The sequence below is a fragment of the Olea europaea genome, unplaced genomic scaffold (genome assembly GCF_002742605.1).
Source record: "Olea europaea var. sylvestris unplaced genomic scaffold, O_europaea_v1 scaffold1300, whole genome shotgun sequence".
In the NCBI taxonomy this organism is placed as follows: Eukaryota; Viridiplantae; Streptophyta; class Magnoliopsida; order Lamiales; family Oleaceae; genus Olea; species Olea europaea.
In genome coordinates, this window is record NW_019230466.1 from 262,359 (window position 1) to 279,945 (window position 17,587).

A 17,587-nucleotide genomic window follows, 5' to 3' on the forward strand; every position below is an offset into this window, starting at 1 on the left:
AGAGATCATAGGCATGCTTCATATATGATTATTGGAAACCACATCGCTCCTAAGTATGAAGATGTCAACCGAGTTTACAGACCAAGGGACATTATTAATGACATTCGTCGAGAGTTCGGCATAACCGTAAGCTATACTAAAGCGTACATGGCTAAAAATTTTGCTTGTGGACTGATTCGTGGGAAACCCGGGGAGAGTTATGCGAAATTGCCAGCGTATTGTCATGTTTTGGAGATGCAAAATCCTGGTACACTAACATTCATTCATACTAATGATGATCGGTGCTTCAAGTACATTTTTATGGCATTGGGACCAAGTATACATGGATTTGTAAACTCAATGCGAAAGGTAATTTCTGTAGACGGTGCATTCTTGACATCGAGAATGAAAGGTACTCTACTCGCAGCAACTCCTCAGGATGCAAATTTTCAAATATTTTCACTCGTATGGGGAGTAGTTAATTCGGAGAATGATGAATCCTGGACTTGGTTCTTTTAGAAGTTGAGGTTAATAACAGGTGATACGGATGACCTCGTGATTATATCTGACTGTACAACGTGCATCAAAAATGGAGTTAGAAATGTATTTTGATTTGCTTATCATGGTAATTGTACATATCACTTGCAAAAGAACTTGAAGACAAATTTTCCACGATGTGATGTTGCAACTTTATTTAGGGCAGCGTCAGAGGCTTATACTGTAATCGAATTTGAGTCCTACATGGCAGCTCTATGCAGTAAAAAGGAGGGCATCAAAGAGTACCTATTAGAAGAAGATTTTCAACGTTGGGCTAGAGTGCATTTTACCGGGGTACATTACAATATCATGACTACAAATAATGCGGAATCTATAAATGGTTTGTTGAAGAGTGCTCGAGAATTTCCAATAGTTGGTTTACTAGAATATATTCGTGGGATACTACAAAGGTGGTTTTATGAAAGACATGTTGAAGCAGAAAAATGTGTGACCCAACTCACGCCAGCATTAGAGAAAAAGATGTGCATGACATATAATGAGTCAAATGGGTTGGAGGTAAATCAGGTTTCTCCGGACATTTATCAAGTTGGTGACAATTTAGAACACCACTTTGTGGATTTTTACGAAATGACATGTACGTGTAGAAGATTTGATTTGGACAAGTTTCCATGTGCGCATGCAATTGCTGCAGCAATGTTTAAAGGAGACGAGGGCTATAAATTATGTATCCCCTTTTACACTAGTATTTGTTGGAAGCAAGCTTATTCTAAATTCGTATATCCTTTGCCAAATGAGGTCGAATGGCAAATTTCTAAGAATGTGATAGCGAGAGAAGTATTTCCACCATTGGTACGAAGACAGGGTGAACGACCATCAAAAAAGAGGAAAAGGTCGGCCAGAGAGACGCATGTGGCTCATAAGTGCAGCAGGTGTAAGAAAATTGGTCATGTTCGATCCACTTGCACGGGCCAAGCAGCTAGTAGTGAACATTAATGTTATAACACTATCCTGTTTTGTAACTGTACGACTTCGTACTTATTATATCAACTGAATGAAATCACTTATTAGATTTTGTACTCATTGTGTTATTGAAATATTTTTGTACCGTTGGAATCAAATTTTAGTATTTTAGGTATTCATGTTCCTATTTTCTCACAGGAAATGCAAACTACGTTCATGTCGTTACAGTAAACATGAATGTCGTTCCAGTTCAAAAAATGTACAGATTAACATAACGAGTTATAAATCGTTTCTGAGACACAAAACAACATTCATATCGTTTCAATGTTAAATACACACTGCTTCTCTGATTTTTTGTAACGACTTAGAATTCGTTATGAACATAAATAACGACTTAAAAGTCATTTCAGTTAAAATTAATACTAAAACGATTTCTACCTCGTTTCTGGGACACAAAATGACATTCATATCGTTTCAATGTTAAATACACACTGCTTCTCTAATTTTGCGTAACGACTTAGAACTCGTTATGAACATAAATAACGACTTAAAAGTCGTTTCAGTTAAAATTGATACTAAAACGATTTCGACCTCGTTTTTGGGACACAAAACGACATTCATATCGTTTCAATGTTAAATACACACTGCCTCTCCGATTTTGAGTAATGACTTAGATATCGTTAAAGGCACACATAACGACTTCTAAGTCGAGTTAGTTAAAATTGATACTAAAACGATTTCTAACTCATTTCTGGGACACAAAACAACATTCATATCGTTTCAATGTTAAATACACACTGCTTCTCTGATTTTTAGAAACGACTTAGACCTCATTATGACAAAAACTAACGACTTAGAAGTCGTTTCAGGTAAAATTAGTACTAAAACGATTTCAAACGCGTTCTTGAGACACAGAACGACATGAATATCGTTTCAATATTAAATACACACTGTTTCTCTGATTATCATTTCTTCTCGTTCAGAACGACATTGATATTGTTCTAGCGTAATTGTTCCTGAAAGTTGATCCATCTCGTTTCATTATAAACCGGCCGAGTTCGAAATCGTTTTAGCTGAAATTATAAGTGCAACGACATCAGTATCGTTTCTTCACAGTTGAAATGACATTAGTATCATTATGCTTAAAAATAACGTTTCGACCATCCACGACCACCGACATACCTCCCACCGTACGTATGACGATGAAAACGGGTCATCGAGCTAGCTCAGTCTCACTCGAACGACGCTATGGTAACGTTTGTTATTTCATAGTTGTCTTTCACACTCAGATTGTTTCCATGGAAACAGGGCATCTCCGTTTGCTCTTTCGGGCCATTCGCGAGCTACCAGCCCACTTGTTACGCTCTTTCGATCATCATACACATTTCGGAGGTATGTACAGCGATCGAGGAGGGTCGAAACGTCGTTTCTAGGTATAATGATATAAATATTGTTATGTTCTTGAAGAAACGACTTTGAGGTCGTTGTAGATATTATATAAACTGAAACGAGTTAGAAGTCGTAAAATTACACAAAGAACGACATACATATCATTATGTACCAAGTACTGAAATAACGTAACGTTGTCCATCTCGTTTCTTTACAAATCTACGAGTTCGAAGTCGTTTCACCTGGAATAATAAGTACAACGACATCGGTATCATTTCTTCACAGTTGAAACGATATTAGTATCGTTATACTTAAAAATGGCATTTCGACCAACCACGGCCACCGACATACGTCCCACCGTACGTATGATGATGAAAACAGGTCATCGAGCCTGCTCAATCTCACTCGAATGACGCTATGGTAACGTTTGTTATTTTATAGTTGTCTTTCACACTCAGATTGTTTCGATAGAAACAGGGCATCTCTGTTGGTTCTTTCGGGCCATTCGAGAGCTATCAGCCCACTTGTTACGCTCTTTCGATCGTCATACACATTTAAGAGGTATGTGGAGTGATCGAGGACGGTCGAAACATCGTTTCTAGGTATAACGATATAAATATCGTTATGTTCTTCAAGAAACGACTTTGAGGTCATTGTAGATGTTATATAAATTGAAACGAGTTAGAAGTCGTAAAATTATACAAGGAACGATATAAATATCGTTATGTACCAAGTAGTGAAATAACGTAACGTTGTCCATCTCGTTTCTTTACAAATTTGACGAGTTCGAAATCGTTTCACCAGGAATAACAAGTACAACGACAACAATATCGTTTCTTCACAATTGAAATGACATTAATGTCGTTATACCTAAAAACGACGTTTCGATCCTCCTTGATCGCTCCAAATACCTCTGAAATGTGTATGACGATCGAAAGAGCATATCAAGTGGGCCGGTAGCTCTCGAATGGCCCGAAAGAACCAACGAAGATGCCCTGTTTCTATCAAAACAACCTGAGTGTAAAAGATAACTGAGAAATAACAAATGTTACCATAGCGTCGTTCGAGTGAGATTGAGCCGACTCGATGACCCGTTTTCATCGTCATACGTACGGTGGGACGTATGCCGATGGTCGTGGATGGCTGAAACACCATTTTTAAGCATAACGATACTAATGTCGTTTCAACTGTGAAGAAGCGATACCGATGTCGTTGCACTTATAATTTCAGTTGAAATGATTTCGAACTCGACCGGTTTATAATGAAACGAGATGGATCATCTTTTAGGAACAATTACGCTAGGACAATATCAATGTCGTTCTGAACAAGAAGAAACGATAATCAGAGAAACAGTATGTATTTAACATTGAAACAATATTCATGTCGTTCTGTGTCTCAGGAACGCGTTTGAAATCGTTTTAGTACTAATTTTACCTGAAACGACTTCTAAGTCGTTATTTTTTATCATAACGAGGTCTAAGTCGTTTCTCAAAATCAGAGAAGTAGTGTGTATTTAACATTGAAACGATATTAATGTCGTTTTTTGTCCCAGAAACGAGTTAGAAATCGTTTTAGTATCAATTTTAACTGACGCGACTTAGAAGTCGTTATGTATGCCTATAATGATATCTAAGTCGTTACTCAAAATTGAAGAGGCATTGTGTATTTAACATTGAAACGATATTAATGTCGTTTTGTGCCCCTGAAACGAGGTAGAAATCGTTTTAGTATCAATTTTAACTGAAATGACTTTTAAGTCGTTATTTATGTTCATAACGAGTTCTAAGTCGTTACGCAAAATCAGAGAAGCAATGTGTATTTAACAATGTCGTTTTGTGTCCCAGAAACGAGGTAGAAATCGTGTTATTATCCATTTTAATTGAAACGACTTTTAAGTCGTTATTTATGTTCATAACGAGTTCTAAGTCGTTACGCAAAATTAGATAAGCATTATGTATTTAACATTGAAACGATATGAAGTTCGTTTTGTGTCTCGAAAATGATGTAGAAATCGTTTTAGTATCAATTTTAACTGAAACGACTTTTAAGTCGTTATTTATGTTTATAATGGGTTCTAAGTCATTACGCAAAATCAGAGAAGCAGTGTGTATTTAACATTGAAACGATATGAATGTCGTTTTGTGTCTCGAAAATGATGTAGAAATCGTTTTACTACAAATTTTAATTGAAACAACTTTGAAGTCGTTATTTATGTTTATAACGAGTTCTAAGTCGTTACGCAAAATCAGAGAAGCAGTGTGTATTTAACATTGAAACGATATTATTGTCGTTTTGTGTCTCGAAAAGGATGTAGAAATCGTTTTAGTTTCAATTTTAACTGAAACGACTTATAAGTCGTTATGTGAGGTTATAACGATTTCTAAGTCATTACTCAAGATCAGAGAAGCAGTGTATTTAATGTTGGAACGATATTCATGTCGTTTTGTGTCTTGGGAATGAGGTCGAAATCGTTTTAGTAATAATTCTAACTGAAACGACTTAGAAGTCGTTACGTGTGGTCATAACGATGTCTAAGTCGTTACACAAAATTAGAGAAGCAGTGTGTATTTAACATTGCAACGATATGCATGTTGTTTTTTTTATCTCAGGAACGAGTTTTAAATTGTTTTAGCATCAATTTTAACTGAAATGACTTCGGAGTCATTATGTGTGGTCATCGCGAGTTCTAAGTCGTTATGCAAATAAGGATAGCAGTGTGCATTTTACATTGCAACGATATGACAATGGAAGACAATGGAAAACATGTAGGCTTGTACATGTAAAACTCAACAACCTGAAATGGACAATATCTAAGCTTTAAAGTTATAGAAGACAATGGAAAATATGTACATTGAAATTGTATTCAAACTCCAAAATAGATGCTACTCCAAAATCAAATCTACCAAGTGACTACATAATGTTATAAAAATATAAAAAAATACGAGCAAAGCACAATCTACGGCTCAAAATCCCAAGCCAACAACTCTGCAACCAGTTTCTTTTTCCATACTGGTATGTAATCCGATCGAATTGTATTTACGTCCATATTTGCGTGCAGAAATTCTATGAATTTAATAGCGAATATTCCACAATCGGATCTACAAAAAAGTTGTAAAATTTTTGTATTAATTTTCAACACTCAAGATAATATGGTACTACTAATTATGAAATTAGTTATTCTTACCCGTTCACTTGTTGGGGAATATCTTTTACGTTCATAACTTTGAAGTTCTCCGTACTATATTTGCTTTCACTGGTGACATGAGATTTTATTATCAACGGAATAAGCACCTGTAGAGGCAAAAGGTAAGCTTCCAACGCTGCCTGGCGAATGTGACCCTTCAGACTATCAAACATTAAAATGGCCCGTTCCTCCATGTCAACTTGAACTGCAAACCAATGGTCGCGGGACCAACAAGGAAGATACAAATATTTACAGTCCTTCCAAGGTTTACCGAGCTCCGTAGTAGCCCTTCTCACAGAATTCATTAGACTCTTACTACATTTGAGCTCTTTACTGGACTGTAATTGGCCATATGCATTGACAACAAATTGATAGAAATAAGTGTCCAATATGCAACATTCTTGCCGAAACAAATTGGGAAATCTGGAAGCCCTTTTTCGTATCTGATATAGGGCCTCGTTCATAATCTACAAAAATAAACTAATAAATTCAAACTGAATTCTTTTGTGACATTATCGTAAAATCATTAAAGTTGGATTACTTACACTGTCATTAATCCAACCATCCTCTTTCGAAAGATCCATCAAACTTTTTGCTTGAACATCATAGAAGCGCAAAGGTATAATTTGGCTGTACATACAACAAAATCAACACGAAGTTATATTTAGGTAATACTGTCATTACTTTCACATGTACTTACAACTATATGTAATAATTTACCACAAAGATGTAGTTTCTATCCATTTGCAAAAAGCCTTAACCTTGCTGGGATCTACTTCTTGATAAGGATTGTATACATTGATGTCCTACAACTTTCTCCTCTTCGTCGGGTCAGTGTACGGAGAACTCAGTAAGCGCACTTTTCTCTTCCGACGATACCCTCATCCTTTCGATGGATCGGATCCCGCCTCATCGATTTCTACAACGTCCCCTATATGTTGCAAATAACAACAATTAGAAGTGGAAAATTTGTTTCATTTGGATATAAAGATGTAAAACTTAACTTTGAATTCATTTTTACATACCTTGAGTGGATTCATTTGTATCTACATCATGCTTTTCAGGTGTCACAAAATCAGCAGTCCCTTTCTCCACGTCGGGATGCTCTTCCTCTAATATTATTTCTCTTCCAACACTCTCCTTGATCATTTTTTCATTTTCTTGCTCATCTATATCATTCCCAGATCCAGCTTCATTTTCCAAGTCCTTCCTTCCTACATTTTTGCCTCTAACCTCCTCTTCTAACTTTGGGTCCTCCTCACGCGCTTCTACATTTGCTTCAGCGGCAGGCACATCTCTCACATCATCAAATCCAGGCTCAGTTTCCAACTCCTTTCCTCCTACATTTTTTCCTCTAACCTCCTCCTCCTCCTCTAACTTTAAATCCTCTTCAGGCAGATCTACCTTTCTTTCAGCAGCATGCACGTCTATCACATCATCAAATCCAACCTCCTTTTCCAACCCATCCTTCGGTTCATTTTCTGGTACATAAGTTGTGCTACTAGTGGCACCATCAAATGCACTAGTTGCTAGATGGAACTGACCCGCCACAGCCAATTCAACTAACCTGTTAACCTTTTTTTCCACCCGATCAAGTTGAGTCGATATAACTGCTTGTAGCATTCCCTCAAGTTTTTCAATTTCCGTTCTCAATAAATCCTCTATGTTGATCTCAAAACCACACTGTGGTGGTTGAGCTGCTCTAGGAGACTCTTCGTGGTATGCATGCTGTGGCTCGACATTTTGCTTAGCCTCGTCTCCTTCGGAATGATGTGAAACACTCTCATCTTCTTCCACGATTGGTTATAACTCTTTCCAATAGGCCTCTTCGAGTTCAGCTTCGGTGGGAATCAATGTGGAATTAACCTCCAACTACAAATATTAAAAGGTGGAAGTCATTAGCCATTCATGAAGCTAATTCCACAATTTGTTCCCATTAAACTTAATAAAGACAATCTTACCTCCTTCGAATTCAAAACTTTCTCAATAGTAGCAGACATTAACCTCTTTGGCATTTCCCAAGTGACCATTCTTGGTATTACGTATGGATATTTCATACCAAACTTCATTCCCAAAGTTGGGATCGCTTCAAATGCCCAGATCTATTGCAAAACAAACATTTATATTATCTCACAACACAAATTTATATATATATAAAAAAAAATACGAGTCAAGTGTATTATTTGTTCATACCATTATAGCGAGGGGAAAGGCGTGCAATGAATATCGGCAACGTGATTCGCCTCCGACGTCCGAACTTTTCAATTTATCTCCCATCTCATGTTTGAATATACTGATCATGTATTCAAATGAAAACTATCCTCATGGATACGTCTCGAACCTATCAAGATCGTCCACCAAGTCTAGCCACCATAAATCGATGTATGTATTCTCCTCCGTAGCCTACAGGACGTATGCCAAGATTACGATCAATCCTAACTTACATCTCCCCTCGTTATCTTCCCCCCACTATTCTTAAAATACTCTTTCACGATCCGACACTCTTTCCCCAAGGTCTTATCTACATCGTTATCATCACCCGCATTTAAGCCCGTAACTAAAATAAATTCTTCCAACCCAAATTTTGCATTTTTCTCTCCTATCTTAAACCAAACTTCTTTTTTGTTGGTCCTTATCTTTTGCAATAATACCTGATGTATAACTTGTGAAGCCAACTTTATGTCCTTCAACCTAAGGAGAGATCCAAAGCAGCTTTCACTAAGCTTGTTTTTGTAATTTGTATTGAGCTTCTCATACACATCTCGCATTATTTGCAATCTGCATCTCGTCGTAATCGTAGCATCTACTTGAAGAATCTTCTCCATAGCACCGCAAATTATAAAATATGTACTAATATTAGAACTGATGATAGTAAAGCACATAATAACAAATAAAAAAACTAGAAATATTAAAACAAGCTACCTAGTTCTTCTAGTAGAATTTTTTTGAATATGAAATTTAATAGCAGGTATTATCATTGCTAACAACAAAGTATATTTTATTTGATATTCACTTATTAGGCGTTCTTAGCTTATGTGCTTTATAGAACTTGTAAGTACAATGTATTATAAATTGTGCATGCGGTGGTTTTATAGTTAAATGCCTCACCTTAGTATAGTAATTTGTTTACAAATTCAGCATTTTTCATTTTCTAGATCATTTAAACCTAACATAAAGAAGTCATTTTTTCTTTTAAACATTTGGTAAACTTTCTACAAATTATTCGATCTTTCCTGGAAGAATGAAAAGAGATGACTTTGGACTTGAAGAAAAAGAGTTAAATGTCGAAGAAATAGCTAATAACCCAAACAAAAATAAGAAACAAAAGAATGATGGAAACAAAATAACCATTAATCCAAAACTCATAAAAGAGTTCATGGGCGATGCTATTAAAGAATCAAGAATGATCTCTTTTACAAGCAAAGGCTGGAAATAAATCAAACTTTAAACTATCAAGACAAAATTGAAATTGAGAAGCTCAAACTTTTCATTGCAAGAAAGAAACAGTTAGTTTTAGCCTTGCAAATCACATATATGTAGCCATCACCACCATTAAATTTTTCAAGAAACTACTCCTCTAGTATGTAGCAAACAAATGCAGAAGCAAATCTACCAATAGGAAATCAAATATGTGAGACTTTTAATCCAATCAGCAGATAAATTACAAAGTACTTATTGCTAGGTGCTTAGGTGAATCATAATAACGCAGATGAAATGAACATTAAAACAGTGGGAAATAGAACCATCATTTTTTTCTTTTCACAAAACATTATGATTTTTCTCTCTTACAAAAAGAGGAAATCAGAACATAACCTTTACAAGCACACCTGAGGCCGAATATTGTCAATTTTGTGCCATAAAACTATCATAATGTAGATTAATCGCTCAAAAGATTTGGCTACAGGTACGTAAAGACCATTCCATATATAATACAGAAGTTTTGACTTCCTAAATCTGAGAAACAGAAGTTTTGGCTTCCTAAATCTGAGAAGGGGGTGGGGAAACAAACTTCTACTACAAAATCGGAGGTGGAGAAACAAACAAAATACATTCAGCTGCGCGATACACATTACCTGAAGGTGGTCCAACGAGTTTCAAATTTCCGAGAACAGAGATAGAGAGTGATCGACGGCGAGCCTCAAAAGTGGAAAAAGACAGTGTTTTGATTCTTCAGACCTCTAATTTGGGAAGTATTGGGTTCTTTCTTCTTTCGTTTGGGGAGAAATAATGGAAGGTTATAATTGTCTTTTTAAATATTTGCATATTTATATTTTATGTTATTTTCAAAATTCTGGTCAAAGGCCTTTTAAACAAAAACCACTTGAAAGCAGCCTTCCCAACTCATATCCCCGAAAAATAATTAGGGTTTTGGATGAAAATTGTATATTTAATATTTAAATATGTAATATTTGATTTGTGAATAATGAAACTTTCTCATTGTTTTTAGACTAATGATCTTTAAAAATAGGATGGGATGTAATTTTCACATAGTGTAATATGTCCAATAAAATTTAATTGAATGTAAGAACATGAAATTCACCTAATTGGACTAAACATATTTTTCCACATAAATTGTCGTTCAAGTATTAGTAGTGTTAGATAACATTAGTCCATCTAAATTACACTACATTTACTTCTCGAAAGTTGATAGTTAGAACATGGATGCTAAGTCTTCATTCAATACATTTTATGGAGTGTTATTTAGGTGGGATAGAAGTTGAAGCTTTTGGCCTACATAGACATTCAAGTCGAAAATTGGTCTCCGATGTATTTTATGGAGTGCTATCTAGGTGTCTCTTTTTCTTAAACAGCATAAATTTGGAGTTTAAAAAATTTAAATTTTGCTAAGTCAATCCGTTAGGCAAAGTTTTTGAGCTTAGACGAAGCTCTAGACATTATTTAATTTTTTTCTCTACCATGTCTGTGTCGGACTTCCTAACAGCTAGCATTAGAGAGGAATGGTTTTAGACACAATCTATTTTACTTATGTGATTTATTTTTAAGCAATCTACGTTGACATTGTAGATGCTGAAGTGCTTTTCTTGTTAGAGATGAAATATATATATCTATAATCTTATTTTTAACAACAAAAGTTTATGTATAATTTTGCTGTAATGAAATGACGATTTTATAAAATTAAATATTATTTTTATTTACTAATGTTATTGTATTTATGTATATTGAGTGTGCGAATATAAGCGTGAATGATCATTTGCAATCCATGGTAGAAGGCATTTAGATAGCATGGGCCGAATAAAACTGTTGAACAATGCGAACTAGGATTTTTCGCATAACACCGTCGCTCGAGCTCCAAGCCAACAATAGGCGAACGACTGGTGCATCGCTCAAGCGATGCCTCAAAGACAGGCAGGCGACAAGGTTACTGTTTTTTCCACTCGAACATCAAATGGGCTATTAAGCTAGCGTAAATTCGGTGACTCCTTCTTCCTCCTTATTCCAAACTCGAACCCTAAGATACCTATTTTATCTATACAATATTCCAACTGACTTCTTGACTTTTAAAACTTTTCATATTAGTCAATTTGTCTAAAGAATTGGCAATACAACATAAATCTTAACACGACTTTTGGACAATTGACCTACGAGAAGCTACTTTGGCGCATGGACAAATAAGTGGAGAAGATATTTCGGAAGAAGTATTGTCCAACATATTCAGTTAATCCTGCATTGGCAACTAGTTTCGTACTTACGCGAGTAACACTGAAAAATAATAAATTTCACTACATATCTGTTTGCAATTGCAAGTGAATGACTACATTTTCTCTCTTTTCCATTAAATGTTCTAAAATAACGAATAAATATCAATAAAAATATTAAGAAATGGTAGAGTGGTGTAATTTTCAAGCATATTGGTTTGTTGCTCTCATTCTGGAAGCCCAACTCCCCTCCTTCTGGGATCTTCTTTTCAATTTTAAAATCTGAATTTCCCATTTATCTCTTGATGCTTCTCTACTTCTTTCCTCTGTGCATTTAGAATCTTCATCCAGCAAATTTTCACAAGCCTTGTGTAAATAGACAAAAATCCAAGTCGATTCTTCAGCCATAGACGGATCACAAACATTGGGATGATAAAGAAGTGACATTTTCCTGTAAGCTTTCTTGATTTTGTCCGGCTTGCATTAACAGAGAGCACTCTGTGAAAGTCGATAGCTGCCATTTTTGCTGATGGTAAGGTTGTCTTGCAAGATACAGAGGCAACCTTAAATTTGAGTTGCATAGGCAAGCTCTTAGAGTGGGAAAATGGCATAAATACAGTGCCACTCTTCAGTGTAAACTCAATTATTCTCTGTGAACATTTTGTTTTGGTTCTATCATAAATTTCATCTCAGATCTCCATTTAAAATAACTTAGTTGATGGAAAACTCATAAAAAAATTAAAATATATCATGTGATAAACTGAAACCACAATATATGAATAAAATACAAACATCCCATGTACTAAAAATGCATTTGTTACAAAAACTAATATTTAAACATGTTTTGATATGTAACCTGATTAGCAAAAGAATTAAGTTCACACAATGAGAATGATAACATACCATGATACTTTAAACCTACTCACCAATGATAAAATAAATAAATAAATAAATAAAAATACAATAGCAATGTGACATATTATATATGACACTAAAATGCTTACTACTACACAACATGTAATTAATTTCATGAAAAAAAAAAATCTAATACGCTGTTATATGAAAAAAGTAACGTATCAAATAAAAGCTATTCCTATATTTGTTACTAACTTTGCAACAAAAATACAATTAAACAAATAATGTTATAGGAGTAATAAATATTATACTTGAAACAATCTTCAATAGATATTCGTTGATAAACAAAAGTAAAGAATAACACATTTTAATTTCATAACATCTCATTATACAGAACAATAGATACAAATTATGATAAATTAAAATTTCAAAAGATCCAAGTTTACAGGACAAATACAGCTTACGTACAAAATATAAATTCTAGCAAACATTAGGATTTTAGAGAAATGCAGTTCACGTAGCCATCAATAGAATGTGATGCATTGTAATAAATTCTTATTAAAAAAAAATAATCCAATAAAATTTGAGAAAATTAAGGATTTTCAGTGATAAGTTGTTTTCTTATTTGAATTCAAAGTTAAATCTAATGTTACTAATCTTCTTTGAACTCTTTTGCAGATGAAGGCTGATTTATAAATTATATGTTTGAAGATGAAATACAATATAGAACACAAGATGTTTAATCTTGGCTTTAGGGATTAGAATTTCTCGCAAGATGACAATTGAAAATGGAATCCACATGCGATCGAAGGAAACTTGAATGAATCACAGAAAAAATTAAAGGCTTGGAAAAAGGGGATTTTGATTAAGGAAAGTCTTTGAAAAGATGTGGTGGTCTTATCGTTTGAGCTTAAATTAGGGAAGCATATATTGACTTCTCTTTTTAATTTTTACTTCTAAAATGTTAGTATTTTTGGTGTGAAAAATGTGGAAATGTAATATTGGAATTAATATCTTAATTAGGGCGTCTTGTGCAATTTCCACTTTTTAATCCTCTAAAACCCACTCTCTAAATTAAAATATTAATTTAAAGAATCTCTTGTTTACATAATTTTTAAGATTAACTATTTAAAATAGAGAGCATCTCATATTTAAACAGTCTCTCGAAGATGCTCAGAACCATATGTACCGTTTAACAAAGGATTGAAAATAAGAATTTGGGAAAAAAAAGTGTGGACGCAAGTGAGATAATAAGCAATTGAAGATTTTAATGCAATTAAAAAGTGGTATAACTAAAACAAATTGTGGCGTCAATGTAGACATCCTTTTCATGTTTCAATTTTATTTTATTTTATTTTAACTAATTTAAACATAAGGCTAAAAACTGTCAAACAAAATTTAGCTCCTCTTTGTAGACATTATAAATAGAAATAAACGTAAAATAATATTTTGAATAGTAATTTTTTGGAAAATGAATAAGTAAAAAGTATGTAAAAATTTTGAATTTACGTGTAAAATATTTTATTGAGTAAATGTGTGATTTAAAATGATATGAGAACTTAGTTAGTTATGAAAAGATAGGAAATGAGGATTTTTGATCTTTTCCAAACGTTGAGGATCAAAGTGTAATGATGATCGAAGAATTGAGACCTCGTCGACTATTTTCCTCAATTTCAATTATATTCTGGGGCTGACTGTGCAATTTACAGTTAGCTCTCGGAAGGAAGAGAGAGAGAGAGAGAGAGAGACAGAGAGATGGCGTCGCAGTCGAACGATCCAAGGCAACCATCGGCCGCGCGGCCATACAAGCCGTCAGTCGTAGCCCCGCAAGACCTCCCCGTAGATTACTCCGGATTCATCGCTGTCGTATTCGGTGTTTTTGGAGCCATGTTCCGGGTTCGCATGCTCTCTTAATCTCCGATCTATTTTAAACTTTTAATCGGTTGATTGGCTTACATAAAAGTGTAGATACATACTCCGGAAACTTGTGCGGATGTTGTAATGATTGTTTAGGTTTAAATTGTTCATTGAAGCATGAATTTCACGAGCTGGTAAATGCGTTATGATGATAGATCTGGTTTTTGAAGTATAATTTATTGATCGATTATTGATTTATTCAGTACAAGCTGTGCTCGTGGCTCGCTATTATATTCTGTGCACAATCGCTTGCTAATATGAGGAATGTTGAGAATGACCTCAAGCAAATCTCCATGGCCATGATGTAAGTTTCAACTTTTCAAGGAATAGTTTACACTTTTACACATGTAAATACACGCAGATACGCAATTTTATGACCCCTAGACAGTTCGGGAAACCCTTCCCCCTTCCCCCCCGGATTTGCACTTTAACAAGTATGATCCAATGCTTTGTAGCTTTAACAGTTGAGAATTTTAGAGCCTTTTTTGCATTTGGAGGTGCTGGATTAATGATGGAGGAGTGGATTTTTCTTTTTTATTTTCGGGAATACTACACAAATAAATGCTTATACTGCATCATGCGTGCATCAGGCTTGACAAAGCTGAAATTAAGATCTAGCCCCCGTTTGGCCCCAATTGTTTGATGTTATGATTTTTGGAATAGTGCTTTTTGGTGAATGTGTGGTTGAAAAAGAAAGAAAAGTTTTTCGTTTATGTGTCATATTATTTTATTGGATAATGTGTGGTTAAAAAAAAATTGCGAGAAAAATGTATTATAAATTTAATGGTGACTTGGCGAAGTCCCATATTGAGCATTCAGATAAATGTCTTTTCAACGGGGCTGTCATGGGCGTATTCTTGGGCATAGTATCTTTCAGGCAGTTTTATTACTAAAAGTTTCTTGAGGCTTTTGCTTAAATTAACTGCTTGTTACTGGCAATAAACTTTCTATTGTTTTTAGTAAATATGTCATCTACATAAAGTACTAGAATCACAAAAAGATGGATCAAAGATCCAAGGAAATCTGAGATACCATTATAAATATTCGAGTTTGTGAACATATATTGTCTGTTTGCGCTTGCATACTGTGCATATCTGTCTGTCACTCCACTCACACTCACACTCACACTCACACATATATATCTCTTCTTCCAAATCCTCTTTAGGAAATTAAATGCTAACTTCCATTTGGTGCATTCTGGATCCATATCTTCAACAATTTTTAGAATGCGGCGAATCAAGGCAAACCTGATTACTGGCACTGAGGCTTCCTCATAATCAATTCCCTCATTTTTGCAGAACCCTTGGCAATAAGATGGGCTTTATACCTATTAGAAATGATTATTAGAAATGATCTCCTAAAGCACCGGTGACATGGCACACCAATTGATTGGTAAACAATTAAATTCATGGGACCAACCATTAATTTATTCACCAATTAGTGATATGCTATGTCATCGTTGCTTAACATAAGCTAAGTATCGTTACTTAACATAAGTTAAGAATCGGTGCTCATTAGATACTTACTACTAGATCTATCAGCCTTGAGTTAGATCTGATGTACAATTTCCCGATCGTCTTACAGATGGGTGTAGAGCTCTCTTCTCGTACTTCCATCGATTTCTTACTAGCGGTTTAGGCTCTTGATCATCACTTGAAGCCATGAATGCATCCTCTCTATCTCAAATATACATGAGATCCCAACATAGTTACTTTATGTAAATTCTTCTGGACGTGTTCTACATAGCTAATCTACTGTATTCATAGCTCATCAATTCACAGAGGCTAAGCCCATTTGGAAAATTTATTAATGATTTATAAGTTGGTCAGGCTTCATTTTCAACCATACATTCTAAGAAATAATATTTGTTCCTCAACTAGCTGACTAAGTGCAACAAGATTTGGATCTTCCATTTTGTTAGGTTCGATACCTTAATCTTTTGCCAACCTCAGCTTTATGGCTTGTTTTTTCCTTGGCTCAAAACATATGAAGAGTATTTATTGGTTAAACAAAACCAAACAAATTTAGAGAACGAACAAGTGTTGCAATCCCTAGCCCTTTACTCATTGCGACCCCCCTATGAAAAGTAGCAAATTTTTGGTGGCAGGAGACCGTCGATGCGTGACTTTTACTGTACTTTCCCTTTTTCTATATATTTTTCTTATTGTTGTGTCTCTATATTTTTTTTTCTTGGGGTTGATTTGTTGGAATAAACTAGAGAATCTGTTGTTGCCTTCGGAAAATTGAAATTTGATAATTTTCATAAATGAAAGGAGATGAACATACGTGTTTATGTGAGTTCATGACTGCATTCTGTGTTTAGATGATACACTTGGCAAAGCACTTACCATCTCATTACCTGCATTTATATTAGATGTACACTGGATGCTTGTGCAAGGTGACACAACTTATTATTTTGACATCATCTTGTTTCAATCAGTGAGGATTTAAGCAATTACTTAAAAAATAAATTTAAAGCCAAATGCTTACTGTAGGTTCAGTAATAACGTATTTGATCTTGTGTCTTTTTTGGTCGAAGGGTAGATACATGTCTGATTATTGACCCTGCAGTAAAGACTTGAAGCTTGCTTTATTTTTCATCTGTTCTCCTTGTGCACGCTTTGTAAATTGTAATGCTTGCCATTGTTATATTTCTGGAACCAGGTTCGGCATTATGGGATTGGTGACAAACTACATGGGCTTAGGACCTCGGGCAAGCCCAAAAAAGTAACTTGGATTTTGGATTTATGCTCTAATCATCATAAGCTTTTACCCGTCTCTGTACCCTCGAGAATGTGAACACTCATTTACAGTATTTCGGTATCTGTTTGACTTTTCCTTTAGATATTATGATAGTTTTAATTTCCATTCCAAAGTAATTGGATATATTGGTCATATTGGGGAGGCAGGGTGGATGTTTCTTATGGATATTCACCTATACTTTAGAAGTTAGACTCAATGTGAATTTACCGTTTGTGGTTTTCATTCCCAACTTGGTTTTACTTTGACGGATATCCCCATTGGATCTTGCTACATATACATCAAAGATTACATAATAATTTACATAATGTTGCATCACATTTTGTCATTTGTTAGTTTAAGACACCGTCAACTTTTTCAACCAATCTTTTCATCCATATCATATTAT

The 17,587-nt window shown here is 34.8% G+C and overlaps 2 protein-coding genes across 2 annotated transcripts; one reads left to right on the forward strand and one right to left on the reverse strand.

Moving 5' to 3' along the window:
* Positions 1–5,782: 5,782 nt before the first annotated feature.
* Positions 5,783–7,633, reverse strand: LOC111374828 (ubiquitin-like-specific protease ESD4). The gene is made up of 5 exons (XM_022997564.1): positions 7,036–7,633; positions 6,731–6,788; positions 6,556–6,640; positions 6,011–6,477; positions 5,783–5,924 (listed from the first exon to the last, which is right to left on the reverse strand). The coding sequence occupies exons 1-5, from the start codon at positions 7,631–7,633 to the stop codon at positions 5,783–5,785; spliced, it is 1,350 nt and encodes a 449-aa protein (XP_022853332.1).
* A 6,599-nt stretch (positions 7,634–14,232) lies between these two features.
* Positions 14,233–17,474, forward strand: LOC111374843 (protein Asterix). Its single transcript, XM_022997587.1, has 3 exons — positions 14,233–14,418; positions 14,643–14,743; positions 17,104–17,474. Exons 1-3 carry the CDS (start codon positions 14,278–14,280, stop codon positions 17,168–17,170), a joined length of 309 nt encoding a protein of 102 aa, XP_022853355.1. The 5' UTR covers positions 14,233–14,277; the 3' UTR covers positions 17,171–17,474.
* The last annotated feature ends 113 nt before the right edge of the window (positions 17,475–17,587 follow it).